Source organism: Salmo salar, chromosome 03 (genome assembly GCF_965601325.2).
Source record: "Salmo salar chromosome 03, fSalSal1, whole genome shotgun sequence".
Taxonomy (NCBI): Eukaryota; Metazoa; Chordata; class Actinopteri; order Salmoniformes; family Salmonidae; genus Salmo; species Salmo salar.
The window spans coordinates 84730130-84750325 of record NC_138293.1 but is presented as its reverse complement, the minus strand read 5'-3'; the positions used below and the strand labels follow the sequence as shown (position 1 = coordinate 84750325).

The window sequence follows — 20196 nt, the reverse complement described above, 5'->3', positions numbered from 1 at the left end:
GGAAATGACATCCCCTCTCCTCCTTAACACAGTGGAAGGAAATGACATCCCCTCTCCTCCTTAATGCAGTGGAAAGACATGACATCCCCTCTCCCCCTTAACACAGTGGAAGGAGATGACATCCTCACTCCTTAATACAGTGGAAGGACATGACATCCCCACTCCTCCTATGCACAGTGGAAGGACATGACTTCCTCACTCCTCCTATGCACAGTGGAAGGACATGACATCAACTCTCCTCTTAAACACAGTTTAAGGACATGGAAGATGGGCTGTTATGGCACTCTGGCAAGAAGGAAAGGTCAGTTACACACAGTAACACATACAGTGCCTTGCGAAAGTATTCGGCCCCCTTGAACTTTTCGACCTTTTGCCACATTTCAGGCTTCAAACATAAAGATATAAAACTGTAATTTTTTGTGAAGAATCAACAACAAATTTTGCACGCCCAATTTTTCAGTTTTTTATTTGTTAAAAAAGTTTGAAATATCCAATAAATTTCGTTCCACTTCATGATTCTGTCCCACTTGTTGTTGATTCTTCACAAAAAATTACAGTTTTATATCTTTATGTTTGAAGCCTGAAATGTGGCAAAAGGACGAAAAGTTCAAGGGGGCCGAATACTTTCGCAAGGCACTGTAAATGCATGCACACACACACACACACACACACACACACACACACACACACACACACACACACACACACACACACACACACACAAACACACATACAGTACAGCTTTCATTCTATGTTATGGAATATAAAATAATTGTATTGTCCTTCAAGTTCCTCTTTGTAATTCATTTTACAAGCTTGTATATTATACACACACTAGTCTCCTTCACCAGCCAGATATCTCTCTATATATGGTAGCACTTAGCCTGGGGACAAGGTTACACACACACACCACACCACACCACACGCACACGCACACACACACACACACACACACACACACACACACACCACACACCACACACCACACACCACACACACACAAACCAACAGTGTGTCCGGTCCTGGTGTTTTCTCCTTCTCCCTGTTGGTGAAATGTGCTGACTTGCTGATTGAGGTAAGTAACGTAACCCAGGCTACAGGGTAAGAACAGGGATTATCCTGACATCAGCTGTCAGTGCAGCTCCAGCCCATTCTACAGGCCTTATTGCCATGGTGACTTAAGCCCTCCGGCTGTCGAGAGGTCATGATCTTTAGACAGTTAGGGGAGGCCTGCCCTCTGATGCTAATGCAATACACTAAAGATCAGCTGAGCGTGACCTCATTATGTGCCAATGTACAGATAACTACTAAAATAAAGGAAACACTTGAGTAAATGAGGGATACAAAGTATATTGAAATCAGGTGCTTCCACATAGGTGTGGTTCCTGAGTTAGTTAAGGAATTAACATCCCATCATGCTTAGTTTGTCTACCATGGCTAGAATAAGGGATCTCCGTTACTTTGAAAGAGGTCTCTAAGGAGCATAAGGTTTTAAAGTGAGTGTTCATGTGTGTCTCAGTCACCAGATCTAAACCCAATTGAACACTTATGGGAGATTCTAGAGCTGAGACAGTGTTTTCCACCACCATCAACAAATTATGGAATTTCTCAAGAATGGTGCCGCATCCCTCCAACAGAGTTCCAGACACTTGTAGAATCTATGTCAAGGTGCATTGAAGCTGCTCTCATGGTGGCCCAACGCCCTATCAAGACACTTTATGTTGGTGTTTCCTTTATTTTGGCAGTTACCTGTAGATCTACACACAGGCAGGGAGTAACGCACACACACACACGCACGCACGCACGCACGCACGCACGCACGCACGCACGCACGCACACACACACACACACACACACACACACACACACACACACACACAGTACATACAACCTTAATCTGTCCCTCTTCAAAAGCAGCCACATGGACCCCAGTACATTCTATCTTCCTTCACAGAGCCTTGAAGAAGGTTATCTGCCCAGGTTGCTCTATGGGGCTGCAGGGGGTCATAACCCATTAACCCTTTGTGGGTTATGGACAGGTTAGCAGAACAAAGGCCAACTCAGGATTTACTGTTCAATATCATCCAGAGGCCTGGAAAGGGACAGGTAACAACAGTGTTTTGATGTATCCTCCTGAGTGATTGGATTGCGTGCGTCATGTTAGGTAGGATCAATTATACACTTGACTTGAATGTGATCAATCATTATATACTGAAGATCTGGGCATTTGTGTGTGTTGTGGTTTGTGAGACTGTGTGACTAACTGATTGATTTATGACTAATGTAAAAGTCTAGTAGGCCTGCATAAACAACATCAACGACTGCTCTCTGTCTCTCTCTCTCTCTCTCTCTCTCTTTCTGTAAAGGAGAAGCCTTCATCTGCATCTGCAGTTTAAAAAATATTTTATTTATACATTTTCTGTTTTCAAACAGCTATTGCGTCTGCAGTTTTGAAACAAAAACTGTCCCCCAGCCCAACCTCAGACCCAGGCGGTGGCCCCTGGAGGAGCAGCGTCACCTCCACACTGCTGCACAATTACCCAGCCAAGTGAAGTCTGACGCTGTCTGGCATCCATGGAGCTCCATGTGAGGAGGGCCTCAGCCTGCACCACCCAGCCCAGTGGAGAGCATCATCTCTGGGCCAAGAGTGAGAAATCTGGGGTGGGGGCTGGGTGGTTGGTTGGAGCATGAATGGAGAGAAAGAGAGAGAGGGGGGGTGGATATCAGATGGGGATTATGGTATAATCATAGATATGTCATCATAGACTACTGCCCCTCCATTATAACACACACACACACACACACACACACACACACACACACACACACACACTTTCCCTCTCTGACATATGACCTCATACACAGGCTCAGACATATTGCAGACAGATAATCCTTACATAAGACAGGGTCATTTGATGTTACCCCGAGCACCCCCAACACACACACACACACACACACACACACACACACACACACACACACACACACACACACACACACACACACACACACACACACACACACACACACACACACACACACACACACACACACACAGCATCATATCCTCAGCAGGAGACATGGTGGATTTGAGGTCACAGCATGTGGCTAGTATAGGGGGTTATGGGGTAGCTAGTGGATTACAGTTTTGTAGGGCAGCAGTCCGATTTATAGTTAAGTACACCGACAGGATAGACCACCAACCTACACATCACCCCTACACTCTCTCTCTGAAGATGAGTACAGCTATGTAGATACTGGCTTTGTCCTGAAATGACACCCTATTCCTTTTACAGTGCACTACTTTTACAGGCCCTGGTCAAAAATAGTGCACTACTTAGGGAATTGGGTGACATTTGGTGCGTAATCACTGTAAACTATATTCCCCAGCTGTCTCTATCTATCACATTGCAATGTTTTTTTCTGTCAGCTCAAAGTGAGAGCACTTTATATAAAGGGCCATAATCCCATTTCTCTCTGTCACATCAATAACAGGCTCTCTCATGTTCCTCCATTCTCACCTTTTCATCAAACCCAGTGAGTCTCATCCCCTTCCTAAACCGCTCTCTCTCTCTCTCTCTCCACCTCCTTTTTTTCATTCTCTACATTGGAGTTGCCATATTAGGGGATTTTTTTCCATCTTACAATTTGACTACTTTGGCTGTGTTTACAGCCCAACTCTGATATTTTTTCCACTAATTGGTCTTTTGACCAATCACATCAGATTTGTTTCACATCAGATCTTTCTCAGAGCTAATATGATTGTTCAAAAGACCAATTAGTGAAAAACAATATCAGAATTGGGCTGCCTGTGTGAACGCTGCCTTATAGTAGATTTGGTGGGAGTTTTGCTCAGTTTCTGTGTGAAAGTGTCAATTAAATCTGGCAACACTGCTGTGTATCCACCTGAAGTGTCCTCGTTGTTTTCTACATATTGCCCATTTCCCTGCAGGGCTGGGCAGTACTAGTGTGCTTGTCTCAGGGCTGCGGTGCGAAAGGATGTGGCAGGGCCAGCACACGGGGCCAGGCACAGGAAGGAAGGAGCTCCACTCAAATTCCTCTCTATTGGACAGAGGCTAAAGGAGCTGGGGGCATATTTTGGAGCCAGGAGACATCTCCTAGGAGAATGCCATGGCAACCAGGGCCCCAAAGCGGCGAGGGCCCCCAGGCTTTGGCAGGGGTGTTCCAACTCCCTTTTCAAGTGCCCGATCAAAAGTGGCAGGAAAGGTTCTGTTATTGGCAATTTGGCATCTCTCCTTTCTTTTCTTTGTCTTTCTTCCCTTGCTCCGCCTCTCTTTCTTTGGTTACACAGGAGGCTGGGAGCTGTCCCGGACCAGGCCGAGGTCACCAAGGGGGCTGTGAGAAGATGGAGAGTAGTGTCTTTGCAATGGATTGTGGGAAAATGTTGCCAAACAACGCTAGGGGGAATGTGGCTGTGATGGTAGCTTGATATTGGACACAATAGTGAAATGTAGCATTGATGTAGCATCTGTAGCAGTGGGGGTAGAAGTGATCATTCTACACTCAAATGCCAGCTATTACAGATAAGATCACCAAATCTGTCTGTGTGAGTCTCCTGCTTCTTGCTAGATTGCTCTCGACATGCTAGTGAAAGTCATTTACACCACCAGCAAAAGCAGTGGTTCTGATCCATATAAGAGCTTTGAGAAGGTGCTGGAGATCAAAGTAGGCTACAGTTGACGACATTACAAAGTTATAGACGGCTTTACTCGTCGTCATTGTGACACATTTACTTTGACGCAGATGTTCCTTAATGCGCTGCAGAACAGACTTGAGAGTATACCTGTATACGTGTGGTCTTCCCTCTCTTTTGTTCTTCCTTCTCTTCAATTGACCCATATTCCTCAGTAATGAATTAAACTGACACCAGGGTTAACTTTTATTAATACATTCTTAGTAAAGTGATTAACATTAAAAGGTATACAGTGCAATTACCAACCCTTCTCTCCCAAAAAAAGAACATCAGTTAAGAGTAAGACAAGAGCAACAGAACACACATGCTGCATTATTTAATGTTCCCCTAGTCTATCTGCAGTCAGCCAGGTACTATATTTGGTAGGACATGATACAATAGTATTTTAATGAAAATACCGCCACCTTGTGGGATAAATAAAGAACTACACAAATGTGGGTTGTGTTCATTAGGGCAGTGGTTCCCAACCTTTTTCACTAACTGTACCATCAACAGAATTTTGCTTTGCCTAGAGAACCCCTGAAATACCCCCGCATGTACATTTTACCAGTAAGCCTATGGTCTCATGAGTCTTCTCAAGTACCCCTAACTCATATACTATACGATAGGTGGAATTCAACTTATAGGCCCAATTATTATTTTTTTAAATTAAACAACAAGGGATAATTTAAGCAAAAGACATCAGCCATATGGACAACCAGACCCTTCCATTGAAAAAAGACGTAAGATAAGAGTAAGGTATGTTACACAAACAGAATGCATCTCAATTTCCCCCTTTTTCTCTGGCCCTCCCTTTACGTTGTGATTTCCCTCCTTCATCATGCTCCCTGTTCAGCTTTCTTCCCTCCCTCCTCTTCTCCTCCCACATGACCCCTATCCCTTTCCACCTCTATCCAATATTACAATATCCTCCATTTATTTATTTCCTTGACAGTGTCACCTCCGTTCTCCCTGTCTTGTCTTCCCTAATTCTTATCCATTTAAGCCTTTGTCCAATACCATCAACCCTCACAATTATTCTCCTAACCCCCTCAACCTCTCCCTCTCTTCCCTGTACCCTCCCTCCCCCTGATCACTACCCCTGAATCCCAAACCCCTAGTCCCTAGCCACGAAGCACTTACATAGATCTGAGAGGATTGGACCGGTATAAGCAATATGGCGGTAGCTCCATCTGGCCTTCTGATAGGCCAGACAGGAATTGGCGCCATATAGCTTAAAGGACATCTTTCCAATCCTCTCAGATCTACCCTACTGCATAGGGGGTGGGGGTTAGGGGTTGATTTGGGATTCAGAGCCCCTTAGCGTGAGTCCGTGAGGGGCTGCAGCCAGAGCAGGAAACGGGACACCTTCTGGTAGATATAACCCTGACTACAGTCTGCCCCTGCTGGTCTGGAGACTACCCCGGTCAGATAGAACACCTCCCTGTGGAGAGATAGGATGGGACTCCCCGGCCCCAGGATGCAGTCACCCTTGGGTCTCACCGTCGTACAGCCCATCTTGTTGGTGACCAACCCTGGGTGCCTCTCCACACACTGGGGCAGACGCTCATACGCCAGGTGGTTGAGAGTGAGTGGGCCCTGGACCTCCGTGGCGTCCACAGGGTCCTTCCAGCCGGTGACCACGGCCGGATACTCGCCAGTCATCAGGACGACCTCTGCAAAGTCGCGTTCGGGCAGGCAGGCAGCGACCACGTGTTTCTTATAGACGATGCGCTCGCGGAGCTCGAGGACGGCCAGGTCGTTGTCAGGGCGACCGGGTACGTAGCGGGGGTGGACGTGGACGACTTGGACATAGAGCGTCTGTTCGCCATCTTCAGATGCGGTTTGGCGCTTGCCTGGGAGGGGAGGGACGAAGTACTCAAAATCAATGAAGGAACACATACTGTAAAGCAAATCAAAAACATACCCTCACACACACGCAGGAATGAATGCACGCATGTACACACACACACACACACACACACACACACACACACACACACACACACACACACACACACACACACACACACACACACACACACACACACACACACACACACACACACACACACCCACTTCCACCACCAGTGGAGCCTGAGCCCGTAGACTGGACATGATGCCCCATGATGAGCACTCACCGACAGCCACCTGGAAGTTGACGTATTTCTGGGCACACTGGGCTGTAGTTAGAACCAGGTTCTCCTTCAGAATGACACCACTACAGAACCCTACAGACTCTGTACTCTTCAGAATGGCCTGCACAATGACAACACAACAGTTACAATATACAGCAGAGATGACACAGCAAAATATATTATCACATCTATGGGAATATGTGCTGTAGCTTTGAGAGTGAGGGGTTGACTTCATGAGAAAAATGAATCTGAGAGCATAATAGTGCCTGTCAGTGGACAGTGTGTACCTAGTTTGAATTGTGTGTACCTCATAGTGGTGTGTGTTTTCCTACCTGCCAGGGACACTCTCCAGAGTTGCAGGCTAGTCCCTCAAAGTTGCTGGCGATGTTGGTTGACTGTCTCTTTGTCCACTGGCTTAGGCTGTTCACCTTCCCACAGGGGAATGTCACTGAGAGAGGGATGGAGGGAGAGAGAATTACTGAGTATAGTTTAGTACAGTACTGTATAGTATAGTACAGTTTAGTATCTAGTATAGCATAGAATTAGCCTCGTACGAACCATCCTGATCTCGCAAGCTTACATTCTGTTTCACTATCCGCTAGCGAGATCAGGATGTGCGTATGAGGCTAGAATAGCATAGTACAGTACAGAATCGCTTAACATATATGATAGTATAGTATAGTATAGCATAGCATAGTAATATCTGGTCACTGACCTGCAGGAATACACTTCACCCTCTCCTTCTCCTCTAGTTTCCAGCCACGGGCACAGGAACACTCATAGGACTGGTATCCTGGCTTACAGAACTGACTGCAGCCCTTGGTCTTATCCAACATACACACTGTCTGATCTACAATCACACAGAGAGAGAGAGACAGAGAGGGGGAGAGGCAGGAGGGAGAGATGAGAGGATTACAATTAGGCATATTTCAAATTTCGACAGCACAGTTAGTGGATCCATAGAAAGATTTCAAATAATTACGGATTTGTTGAATTTGTTATTTTGAAACTTAATTAAAAAAAACATGTAGGCTTCTTCACTGTTGATGTTTTTTTTTTTACAACATGAGTTCCCCACCAACTCGGTGTTGGGTCCTTCACGTCTCTCACCTGTCTCGCAGTGGACTCCAAAGAAGCCTGACTTGCAGACACAGTCGTATCCCCCCACGCTGTCTGAACACATGGCTCCGTTCTTACACGGCTTCTCTGCACACTGGTCCCCATCTGTACGCACACAGGGTTAACAACACAGCCAGTCAAATGGTACAGTCACTAATACAACACACGTGTTCTTGGGTGAAGCGATTTTAACTGTCACACCAAATCACATGGATTTCAACTGAGTGTTAACCTAAAAGACTAAGTACTCTGATATGTTTGAAGAGAATGTCAGTCAAAATCATTACACTTACCTATGTAGACTGACCAGAAGATATCCTGAAAGATCAAAACAAAGTCCACTGTCAGTTTGATTCAAAATGTCTACAGAATCATCAGGAGTCCACTGTCAGTTTGATTCAAAATGTCTACAGAATCATCAGGAGTCCACTGTCAGTTTGATTCAAAATGTCTACAGAATCATCAGGAGTCCACTATCAGTTTGATTCAAAATGTCTACAGAATCATCAGAAGCAAGAAGAGAGATTAAAAAAAGGAGAGGAGTGGAGAGAAGCAAGGAAAGGAGGAAGGTTTGGAGGTTGTTAAAGAGGACGTCTGAGGTGAGAAAAGGAAGGATGAGCTGAAGGAGGTGAGGAAAGAAGGGAGTCTAATAGAGGGAGGTGTGAGGAAAGAAATCTGCTCAGTGGGAAGAGGGAGCATTGGCCCACCGTGCGGTAGGAGTCCTGGAAGATCTCCCTGGCCTCCTCGTAGTTGCAGACCTCCTCCAGACACTCCCTCTCCAGGTTGGCAGGGAGCAGGCTCTCCTCGTTGCCCACGCTGGCCCTCTTCTGGCGGGACAGGGTGATCACTTCACTGGCCTCCTGTTTGTCCAGGAACACTGGGGGGGGGGGGGGGGGGGGATTTTAGTTGTTGTACTTTTGATACTCATTCACAAAAATAACTTTTTTATCTCAATGGATAGTCTATTTTTCATAAAACCTGATTCCACTTAAATAGTTAGGTCACACATTTGAAAATAGTTTAATACAGATTCTCAGCCTAAATCTGTCAAATCTATGTAGTAGAGTACAATAGTAACAATCTTTGTTACTAATTAACTAAGGCCTAAACCCAGTGCCAAAAAAGCACAGAACTACACCAATAGACCTAAACACTCTTCACACAGTACCTTTGACTCTACGGATCCCCACTCCCAAAAAAGGGTCTCAGATTCCATTAAGAATGTAGCCTAATGTCTCCATGACAAACTCTCCTTGTCTAATGTCATCCTGCCCCTTCCCATGTCCTGGTGTCCTGTCTACTGGATAAACAGGCCCTTTCCATGTCTTGATGTCCTGTCTAGTGGATAAACAGGCCCCTTCCCTGTCCTGGTGTCCTGTCTAGTGGATAAACAGGCCCTTCCCATGTCCTGGTGTCCTGTCTAGTGGATAAACAGGCCCTTTCCATGTCTTGGTGTCCTGTCTAGTGGATAAACAGGCCACTTCCCTGTCTTGGTGTCCTGTCTAGTGGATAAACAGGCCCTTTCCATGTCTTGGTGTCCTGTCTAGTGGATGAACAGGCCCTTACCTGTCCTGGTGTCCTGTCTAGTGGATAAACAGGCCCCATCCCTGACCTGGTGTCCTGTCTACTGGATAAACAGGCCCCTTCCCTGTCCTGGTGTCCTGTCTACTGGATAAACCAGTCCCTTCCCTGACCTGGTGTCCTGTCTACTGGATAAACCGGTCCCTTCCCTGTCCTGGTGTCCTGTCTAGTGGATAAACAGGCCTCTTCCCTGTCCTGGTGTCCTGTCTACTGGATAAACCGGTCCCTTCCCTGTCCTGGTGTCCTGTCTAGTGGATAAACAAGCCCCTTCCCTGTCCTGGTGTCCTGTCTACTGGATAAACCGGTCCCTTCCCTGTCCTGGTGTCCTGTCTAGTGGATAAACAGGCCTCTTCCCTGTCCTGGTGTTCTGTCTACTGGATAAACCGGCCCCTTCCCTGTCCTGGTGTCCTGTCTACTGGATAAACCGGTCCCTTCCCTGTCCTGGTGTCCTGTCTAGTGGATGTGAGTTCCTCCTTTCAATGTTAAGTGCTTTGAAACCCAGTGAACCCTCGAAATAATCCGTTTTCATTACTGACTGGATTGGCCATCCAGGGACAATAACCATCCAAGGAAAGTCCCTCTGTGCACTTTTGTTGGGGGTGGCAGGAAGCCTAACGGTTAAGTGCGTTGGCCAGAAACCTAAAGGTCGCTGGTTTGAATCCCCGAGCCAACTAGGTGAAAAATCTGTCGAAGTGCCCTACAGCAAGGTAAATAACCCTACTGTAATTACTCCTGTAAGTCGCTCTGGATAAGAGCATCTGCTAAATGACTAAAATGTCAAATGTGTTGCTCAAGGCCATCAGCCAGCAGCATCGTGTCCCTGGTCCGTTACCTGTCTTGGTGTTTTTAGTGTCTAGTCTGGCCGTCACAGCTCCCAGTAGCAGTAAGGAAAGCAGGGTGGCAGTGGTGGCTAGGGAGCCCATTGTGGCAGCTAGAGGACAGTCTGTCTGAGTCTGTCTGGCTGTTTGTCTGTCTAATCCTGTCAGCTCACCTCAGCAGAGTTCAAAGTTCACACCTAAAAACAACAAGGACCAGAGTTCAGAGATTCCCACATTTTGACATAGACATCACAGATGACATAATGGATGAGCTTCAAAGAGGAGGGTCATTTTATGTGCAGGATCAGAGTAACCTACAAAACAAGAGGATGAAGACTAATTGTTGTGAGTGTTGTTAAAAGCTTTTGGATCTTGAGATCATCATTAAAATCTTAAACTTCAGTCTTGCAGCTTCCTCACTCTCTATGTAAAAAGACCTACAAATCAACAACCTGCTTGTTTAATAGTTAAGACATCAAATGATCCCATCAGAAGTGACGATGCATTTTCTGAAGAACCCCCGGACTTGGTTACAATGCTGCCATCGTGTGGTATTAAACCCCGTTTATTATTGTCTCATCCATTTCCAATCATAAACAACAAAGAGGGATAACATCAAACACCCAAAACAAACTAGATTCATTGGTATTAAGCCTAATCAAATAGTTAGTTTAATAGATTGGCTGTAACAGAACAAAACAAAACAGGCCTGTGTGTTTCTATTTAGTCCAATATGAGTATGAACTGGTTCATGTTGTGAATGATGCTGCTGTCGGCTATAAAACAACATATGACACGACCAGACTAATCTGACATGATGCCGTAAAAGCTTGGGCTACCACAAACTGCTAAAAACATACGAATGTATGGATCTTAAACGACACTTGAAAATATAGAGGCCTATCATGCATCCACGCTATGTTATGCTACCTAAATCGCAACGAGTATCCCATTATGGGAGAGATGGACCGCTATTCAGGGCGCGGCAAAACGCATGATTATTAGAACGGTGAAAAATGCACGGTAACCTACCGCGTCGGACTTCAACCGGGGCTTGGACGGAATGAGAAGGATGACAGAAGCCTGTTCGGTTGGTTCTCTCTCTGGTTCCGACACGCAGTTCACCGTGTGGATCCTCGGCTCTGAGATCGCAATAGAGGTTGACAGCATCACACTCCAATGTTGCTTTTTCAGGCCACTGCGACGTGTTTAATCAACCACGTGAGGGCGGTCTTGGATACTTTATTCAAAGCCATTAATACAAACACTGTATGTAGGCTACTATACTGTATTGGTCCGTCCTACTGTAACCCGTTCTACTGTAACCCAATCATGGATTGTTGATGCTACTGTATGTACTGGCCATTGAGAGGTTTGAAGCCGCCGCCATATTGGTACTCCTGAGAAGGAGCAGTTCTCCAATGCTTCAAGGACAAAATTCCATGCATTAGTAGTTTTAAAAAAAGTTGGGACAGTAACATTAGTACTCAAAAAAATTACTTTATTTGTATGTTTAGTTCACATAATATAATTTAAAAGTATGCATTAAGGTGTCTGTGGTAGAATATGCATGGCAAAAATGAATGTAAACGTAAATAAATGCATTTCTATAGCTTCCAAAATCTTTTTTTTACACTGGAGGAGAAATACACATTTTACACTGGAGGAGAAATACTAAAATGGCTTCGTAGTGGCTTCAAAACAGCGCCCCCTGTCAGTTATCCAGTGTTTATACACATCGTTAATATTATCCTATGGTTCTATGTAGGTCTCTTCACTGTTGACGTTGAGACTGGTGTTTTGCGGGTAGTATTTAATGAAGCTGCCATTTGAGGACTTGTGAGGCGTCTGTTTCTCAAAGTAGACACACTGATGTACTTGTCCTCTTGCTCAATTGTGCTCAACTCCTCTTTCTATTCTGGTTAGAGCCAGTTTGAGCTGTTCTGTGAAGGGAGTAGCACACAGCATTGTACGAGATCTTCAGTTTCTTGACAATTTCTCGCATGGAATAGCCTTCATGTCTCAGAACAAGAATAGACTGACGAGTTCCAGAAGAAAGTGCTTTGTTTCTGGCCATTTTGAGCCTGTAATCAAACCCACAAATGCTGATGCTCCAGATACTAAACTAGTCTAAAGAAGGCCAGTTGAATTGTTTCTTTAATCAGCACAAAATTATAAACTTGGATTAGCTAACACAACGTGCCATTGGAACACAGGAGTGATGGTGGCTGATAATGGGCCTCTGTACGCCGATGTAGATATTCCGTAAAAAAAATCTGCCGTTTCCAGCGTCAATAGTAATTTACAACATTAACAATGTCTACATTGAACTTCTGATCAATTTGATGTTATTTTAATGGACAAAAAAATGTGCTTTCTTTCAAAAACAAGGACATTTCTGAGTGACCCCACACTGTTGAACAGTAGTGTATATGGTTGACAATGTTGAGCTTTCAACGTGACTTTTGAAATGAAGCATCACTTTCATGATCCTCGACCTGAGGACAAGGTCGAGGATTGAGGAACACACACCCTTTGGTGTTGAATTCTCCAGTCATTGGTTGAATGCCCAAACAACACAGGGTTTTCCATCCTTGATTGGTTAATCACTGGGCTGGTTACCTTGCTGTCTTCTCCCCCTCTCTCTTCATCAGGGTTGGGGAGTAACTGATTACATGTTGGGGAGTAACTGATTACTGTTTTATCTTTTCTTTTATATGTAATGTAAGTGCCTTGATGTGTTTGGACCCCAAGTAGAGTAGCTGCTGCCAATTTTAAGTTTGTTCCACCTGAGTGAGTCTGACCACAAGTCAGAGACCACTATGATGACACACCAAATGCGTTAAATGAATTACTTTTGTCTTCTTCTAATAATGCCTCTTAAAGTAATCCAAAAGTAATCAGATTACGTTATTGTGTTTGGGTAATCCAAAAGTTATGTTACTGATTACAGTTTTGGATATAACTAGTAACTGTAATCGATTACATTTAGAAAATAACCCACCCAACCCTTCTCTCTATCCCCTCCCTCCCTCACCTCTTCCTTCCTGCATCTCATAATATATAAACAATATATGCCATTCAGCCGAGTTTTTTATCCAAAGAAACTTACAGTCATGCATGCATTTTACCTATTGGTGGTCCTGTGAATCAAACCCCCTATTCTGGAGTTATAGCCTCAATGGTCTACCAAATGAGATAGAAAGGACATCAGGACAACTCTCTCTCTTTTCCTCCTTCTCTATCTCCCTCCCTCCCACCCTCCCTTCGTCCCATTAGTTTGCCCTCCGTGTTAAGGAGCTCTCCGTTCCTCCACCCCACCTCTACCCCAGCCCACCCTGACCTTCTCTCCCGACTCTCCCCGGTGCCAATGATAATTCCATTTTACTTCGCCGGTGTGATCGGAATCATAATCACAGCGGCTTTGAAGTCGGGCATTAAACGCGATGGAAATCCGTCCATTATAGATCAATGTGAGAGGGCAAATGCACACAGACCCAGACAGCAGCAGCAACAACAAGAACACCAAGGGAGAGAGGAAGGGCGAGATAGAGAGGGAATAAGAGAAGAGAGGGAGAGGCAGGAAGAAAGAGGAGAGGGAAGGCAGGTGGGAGAGGAAGGGAGGAAGAGGAGAGGAGGAAGGAAAGAGAGAGAGAGAATATGAGTAGGGAGATGTTTGATCACTTGTCAGCTTGGACGAAAATTCTAACTTAAACAGGCGACATGGCAAACAAGAATGGAATCTCAAACCAGTAGGACTTTACCTTTATCTGTGTGAGTGTGTGTGTGTGTGTGTATGCACACGTGTGAGTGTGTGCAGTATTTTATGACCTCAGGGCTATAGGGCTGCAGACTGCAATGTTAAGTGTTGATCTATTTCCTCCAGTCTAATAACAGAGGCATTATAAAGGCCTGCTTCACCAGCCGATCCCCAGAGCTGACCTGGTCTACCAAACTAGTCTAGCCCAGAGAGGGTCACTGTGGCTGGGGAGGGGGAGAGGGAACGTGCCCCGGCCTGCTGGATCTGGAGGTGGTGGTGGATATACAAATTATCAGGATATGGAGATTTCCCATCGGACGGCATTCTGATTAGAAATATGTATAAATAAATAACTAGTTATAATACAGTACCAGTCAAAAGTTTGGACACACCTACTCATTGCAGGGTTTTTCTTTATTTTTACTATTTTCTACATTGTAGAATAATAGTAAAGACATCAAAACTATAAAATAACACATATGGAATCATGTAGTAAACAAAAAAGTTTAAAACAAATCAAAATATATGTTATATTTGAGATTCTTCAAAGTAGCCACCCTTTGCTTTGATGACAGCGTTGCACACTCTTGGCATTCTCTCAACCAGCTTCATGGGGTAGTTACCTGGAATGCATTTCAATTAACAGGTGTGCCTTTTTAAAAGTTCAATTTTGGAATTGTTTTCCTTCTTAATGCGTTTGAGCTAGTCAGTTGTGTTGTGACAAGGTAGAGGTGGTATACAGAAGATAGCCCTATTTGGTAAAAGACCAAGTCCATATTATGGCAAGAACAGCTCAAATAAGCAAAGAGAAACGACAGTCCATCATTACTTTAAGACATGAAGGTTAGTCAATACGGAACATTTCAAGAACTTTGACATTTTTTTCAAGTGCAGTCGCAAAAACCATCAAGCACTATGATGAAACTGTCTCTCATTAGGACCACCACAGGAAAGGAAGACCCACAGTTACCTCTGCTGCAAACGATAAGTTCATAAGAGTTACCAACCTCAGAAATTGCAGCCCAAATAAATGCTTCACAGAGTTCAAGTAACAGACACATCTCAACATCAACTGTTCATAGGAGACTGCGTGAATGAGGCTTTCATGGTTGAATTGCTGCAAAGAAACCACTACTAAAGGACACCAGTAAGAAGAAGAGACTTGCTTGGGCCAAGAAACACGAGCAATGGACATTAGACAGGTGGAAATCTGTCCTTTGGTCTGATGAGTCCAAATTTGAGATTTTTGGTTCCAACCGCCGTGTCTTTGTGAGACACAGAGTAGGTGAACGGATGATCTCCGCATGTGTGGTTCCCACTGTGAAGCATGGAGGAGGTGGGATGGTGTGGGGTGCTTTGCTGGTGACACTGTCTGTGATTTATTTAACCAGCATGGCTACCACAGCATTCTGCACTGATATGCCATCCCATCTGTTTTGCACATAGTGGGACTGTCATTTGTTTTCCAACAGGACAATGACACAACACACCTCCAGGCTGTGTAAGGGCTATTTGACCAATGAAGTGAGTGATGGAGTGCTGCATCAGAGTACTGGCCTCCACAATCACCTGACCTCAACCCAATTGAGATGGTTTAAGTTGAGTTGGACTGCAGAGTGAAGGAAAAGCAGCCAACATGTGCTCAGCATATGTGGGAACTCCTTCAAAACTGTTGGAAAAGCATTCCAGGTGAAGCTGGTTGAGAGAATGCCAAGAGTGTGCAAAGCTATCATAAAGGGGGGGGGGGGGTGTAGGTGTGTGTGTGGGGGGGGGTGTTTGAGTGAGAGAGAGAGAGAGAGAGAGAGAGAGAGAGAGAGAGAGAGAGAGAGAGAGAGAGAGAGAGAGACAGAGAGAAGGGCAGTAACACAGTAAATGGACATGGCATGCAGGGTAAATGGTGTGTTTCTTCTTTAATGATGCATCTCCTTCCCTGCTTTCTGTTTCTTTAAAGATGTCCGCTCAAAGAGGGGAACCTCTCTCTCATCTTCTGTTTTGATGAGATTGAGAAGAAAAGAGGTGGAGAGCAGGGTAAGGAGGGGAATTGAGTGCGAAGGAGGGAGGGAGGGAGGGAAGAAGGAGTGGAAGAAGAAAAGGGGAAGGAGCAGGAGAAGAAAAACAAAGAGAGAGAGAATAATAAGAGAGAGACCTGGGTCCCCCTGCATCAGTGAATCAAGCAGCTGATTATGCCTGCATACCAAACCAAAGGCTAATATACTGAACATCCATCATAAATACAACCTGTCGCTCACGGCAATACTGATGGATAGAACACAACAGGCTGCAGAGGGAAGGGATCCCTGGGTCTCCCTCCATCTCTCCATCTCTCCCCCATCCCTCCATCTCACTCACTCTGTTATTTTCCTTCTCCTATGTTCCCTTCCTCCTTCTCAAACATCATTATCATCCCTCTCGTTCCCTCTATCCCTCTCCAAGATTCCTTCTCCCTCTCATTCCCTCTCTCCCTCTCCCAGACTCCTTCTCCCTCTCGTTCCCTCTCTCCCTCTCCCAGAATCCTTCTCCCTCTCGTTCCCTCTCTCCCTCTCCCAGACTCCTTCTCCCTCTTGTTCCCTCTCTCCCTCTCCCTCTCCCAGACTCCTTCTCCCTCTCGTTCCCCCTCTCCCTCTCCCAGACTCCTTCTCCCTCTCGTTTCCTATCTCCCCTCTCCCAGACTCCTTCTCCCTCTTGTTCCCTCTCTCCCTCTCCCTCTCCCTCTCCCAGACTCCTTCTCCCTCTCGTTCCCTCTCTCCCTCTCCCAGACTCCTTCTCCCTCTCGTTCCCCCTCTCCCTCTCCCAGACTCCTTCTCCCTCTCGTTCCCTCTCTCCCTCTCACAGACTCCTTCTCCCTCTTGTTCCCTCTTGTCCCCTCTCTCCCTCTCCCAGACTCATTCTCCCTCTCCTTCCCTCTCTCCCTCTCAGACTCCTCCCTCTCCTTCCCTCTCTCCCTCTCCCAGACTCCTTCTCCCTCTCCTTCCCTCTCGCCCTCTCACAGACTCCTTCTCCCTCTTGTTCCCTTTCTCCCTCTCCCAGACTCCTTCTCACTCTCCTTCCCTCTCTCCCTCTCCCAGACTCCTTCTCCCTCTCCTTCCCTCTCTCCCTCTCACAGACTCCTTCTCACTCTCCTTCCCTCTCTCCCTCTCCCAGACTCCTTCTCCCTCTCCTTCCCTCTCTCCCTCTCACAGACTCCTTCTCCCTCTCCTTCCACTCTATCCCTCTCACAGACTCCTTCTCCCTCTCCTTCCCTCTCTCCCGCTCACAGACTCCTTCTCCCTTCCCATTTTGATTCCCTCACTCTCACTCTATTCTTTCCTTTTCCAATTGTGACAGCATTGTAAGTATATGTGCACTATCCCATAGGAATGTGTGCATATGTGACACATGATGAGACTTGTGGTGAGTTAGGCCATAATGTCCATCCCAATCTGTGCCTGTGTTAAGTGCCTGAGTATACCTAGATATGTCAGTGTGCCTGGGTAAGTCTGACAGTGACACTGTGCATATGTGTGTGTGAGTCTACCTGTGTGTGTGTCTGTGTGCGAGCGTGTGTGTGTACACCTCTCCTAATGGTGTGGGTAATGAGGATGTAACGGGTGTGTTAACGACACAAACAGTGGGAAGATAGATGTCACTGCAGCCCTGGGGAGACCTATCGATAGGCCAGCCTGTCAGGCAGGCAGGCAGGCAGCCAGGCAGGCTGTCACTACAGGGGCCAGAAGAGATAGTGGCAGCCGATAGGGACCACACAGTGACACAGTCTCTTAATGACCTGTCCTGACACACCACCACCAGCCGTCACGACTGACGAGAGATGCCGTAATACCTCCCAGGATGCATTGAGGTCAACGGTGTTGTAATGATGTGTGTAGTATTTTTATGCAGGGTGTAATGGACGTCAGACTGCTTTCTCAGCCGTACCACTTCGTCCTGCTCCAGCTCACAGCAAGACTAGAACCTGGGACCGCTGCCTCGCAAACACACCTGACCGGCACCCTGAAATGTTCTTACCCAGTTGCGCCACAGAAAAGCTTGCAATTTGGCTCTTTGAGTGAAGACATTTCAGGCTGATAGGGTTGAGTGTGTAATTATGTTTTTAACACTATAGACCAGAGTGCTCCTGACCCTCTGGCTGTTCCAGAGCTCTGCTAGCTGCTGAGAGTAGTCTAATACATTACCTTCCTATTCCTCTCCCCATCTCCCTCTCTCTCTCTCTCTCTCTCTCTCTCTCTCTCTCTCTCTCTCTCTCTCTCAGCTCCCTCTCTCCATCCACCTCTCCTCATCTTTCTCCATGATCAATTAACATCTAGTCTATATTTTATTTAACATTTCATTGTGCTGTTGGTGCGGCCCCCTCCCTAACTCCTCCTGCCTTTGTAAATGTTCCATGTTGGAGAAGAGAATTAAGGGCATGTGAACCACACCCCTTATCTTCCTCAATCCATTTATCTCTTATCCATCCCTCCATCCTCCCTTCATTATTATAAATCAGCTGATTATGCTGGCATACTAAACAAACCGCCTGGCTATTACACTGAACATCCATAATTAATACAACCTTTCACTCACGGCAAATCTGATGGATAGAACACAACAGGCTGCAGGATGAGATCCCTGGTCTTCCTACACCTCTCCATCTCTCCCTCCATCTCTCCGTTCATCCCTCGCTCCATCCCTCCCTCATTCCTACCATGTTCCTTTTTCCTTCAGCCTCTCATCTGTGCTGAGTCCCCCCCTCCCAAACATCATCCTCTCTCTCCTCTCCCCTGTTTTATTCCTCCCCTCTTTCCCACCCTCTTTCCTCTTTCTCCTTCTCTCTCTCCCTGTCTTTTCCCTCCCACTCATCTCTCCTTCTCTCTCCTTCTCCTCCCGCTCTTCTCTCTCTACACCTCCCTCCCTCCTCTCTCTCTCCTTCCCTCTCTCCCCTGCCCATAGGTTCCATTCTGTGAAATCTTGGCAGGTGAGTGAGTGTTATATTTTATTCAGCAGTGAGCCAGCCTCCCCCTGTATAATGGCTGCCTCCCAAATTACACCCTATTCACTACATAGTGCACTACTTGACCAGGGCCCATAGGGTGCCAACTGGGATGCATACAGTGTTATCCATTTAATCAGGGCAGTGGGGGCCTAACCCCTAGTACCTGAAACCACTCTTGTGCAGAGTCATGCCTGATATCACTGAACATTGATTTTATGTCCACAGCTGCAACTACAGTGAATATATTATGTTTGTCATATGTTCTGTATGTATTCATTTCAGCTGACAACAATGTGAATCGATTGTATTCTATAATTCAATGTACACATTGTTATGAACAAATGTTCACTATTCACTCACGATGTAGGACCCGCAAACAATGTAGTGCTAAGATGTTATTCAAATGTTTTCAAGATCGGGTGTATGAGAGGCGAAGTCAGGTGCAGGTGAGAAGCGAAATGTAACCAAGCGCACTTTATTATAGTTCCAAAATACGAGAGCACTACATAAATAAAAACGCGCTCAAAACCATGGAACATAACCAAAGTAAAGCGCGTAAATCAAACACCATGAAAAACATGAAACAATTACACACAAAACATGATGGGAAACAGAGGGTTAAATACAAGTAGATTGATTGGGGAAATGAAAACCAGGTGTGTATGGAAACAAGACAAGACAAATGGATAATAGAAAAATGGAGCGGCGATGACTAGAAAGCCGGTGACGTTGATCGCCGAACGCCGCCCGAACAAGGAGAGGAGCCGACTTCGGCGGAAGTCGTGAGAAATGTAGAGAAAGAGGACTTGTATGCAGAAGATTGAGCATAGAAATGGAATGAAGAGATTGTATTTCTATGGGACGAAGTAGGGCAGTGGAGTCATGAGTGTTACGAACAAACAGTTTGACCATTCTGTAATTGTAGAGACAGAGGATTTCTATGCAGAGGATTAAGCAAATAAATAGAATGAATAGATTGTATTTCTATGGAATCAAGCAAATAAATAGAATGAATAGATTGTATTTCTATGCAGAGGATTAAGCATAGAAATATAATGAACATATTGTTCTATGGAATCAAGCAAAGGTATGAAGTAGAGCAATACATTTGTGTTATG

At 45.6% G+C, this 20196-nt stretch overlaps 1 protein-coding gene across 1 annotated transcript; it reads right to left on the bottom strand.

The window, feature by feature from the left end:
- Positions 1–4887: 4887 nt before the first annotated feature.
- fa10 (Coagulation factor X) lies at positions 4888–11443 on the bottom strand. The gene is given in 9 exon segments (NM_001173786.1): positions 4888–6549; positions 6835–6952; positions 7164–7279; positions 7547–7681; positions 7942–8055; positions 8244–8268; positions 8658–8827; positions 10364–10546; positions 11382–11443. Coding segments are annotated over 8 exon segments (1305 nt in total). The 5' UTR covers positions 10455–10546; positions 11382–11443; the 3' UTR covers positions 4888–6013.
- Between the last annotated feature and the right edge of the window lie 8753 nt (positions 11444–20196).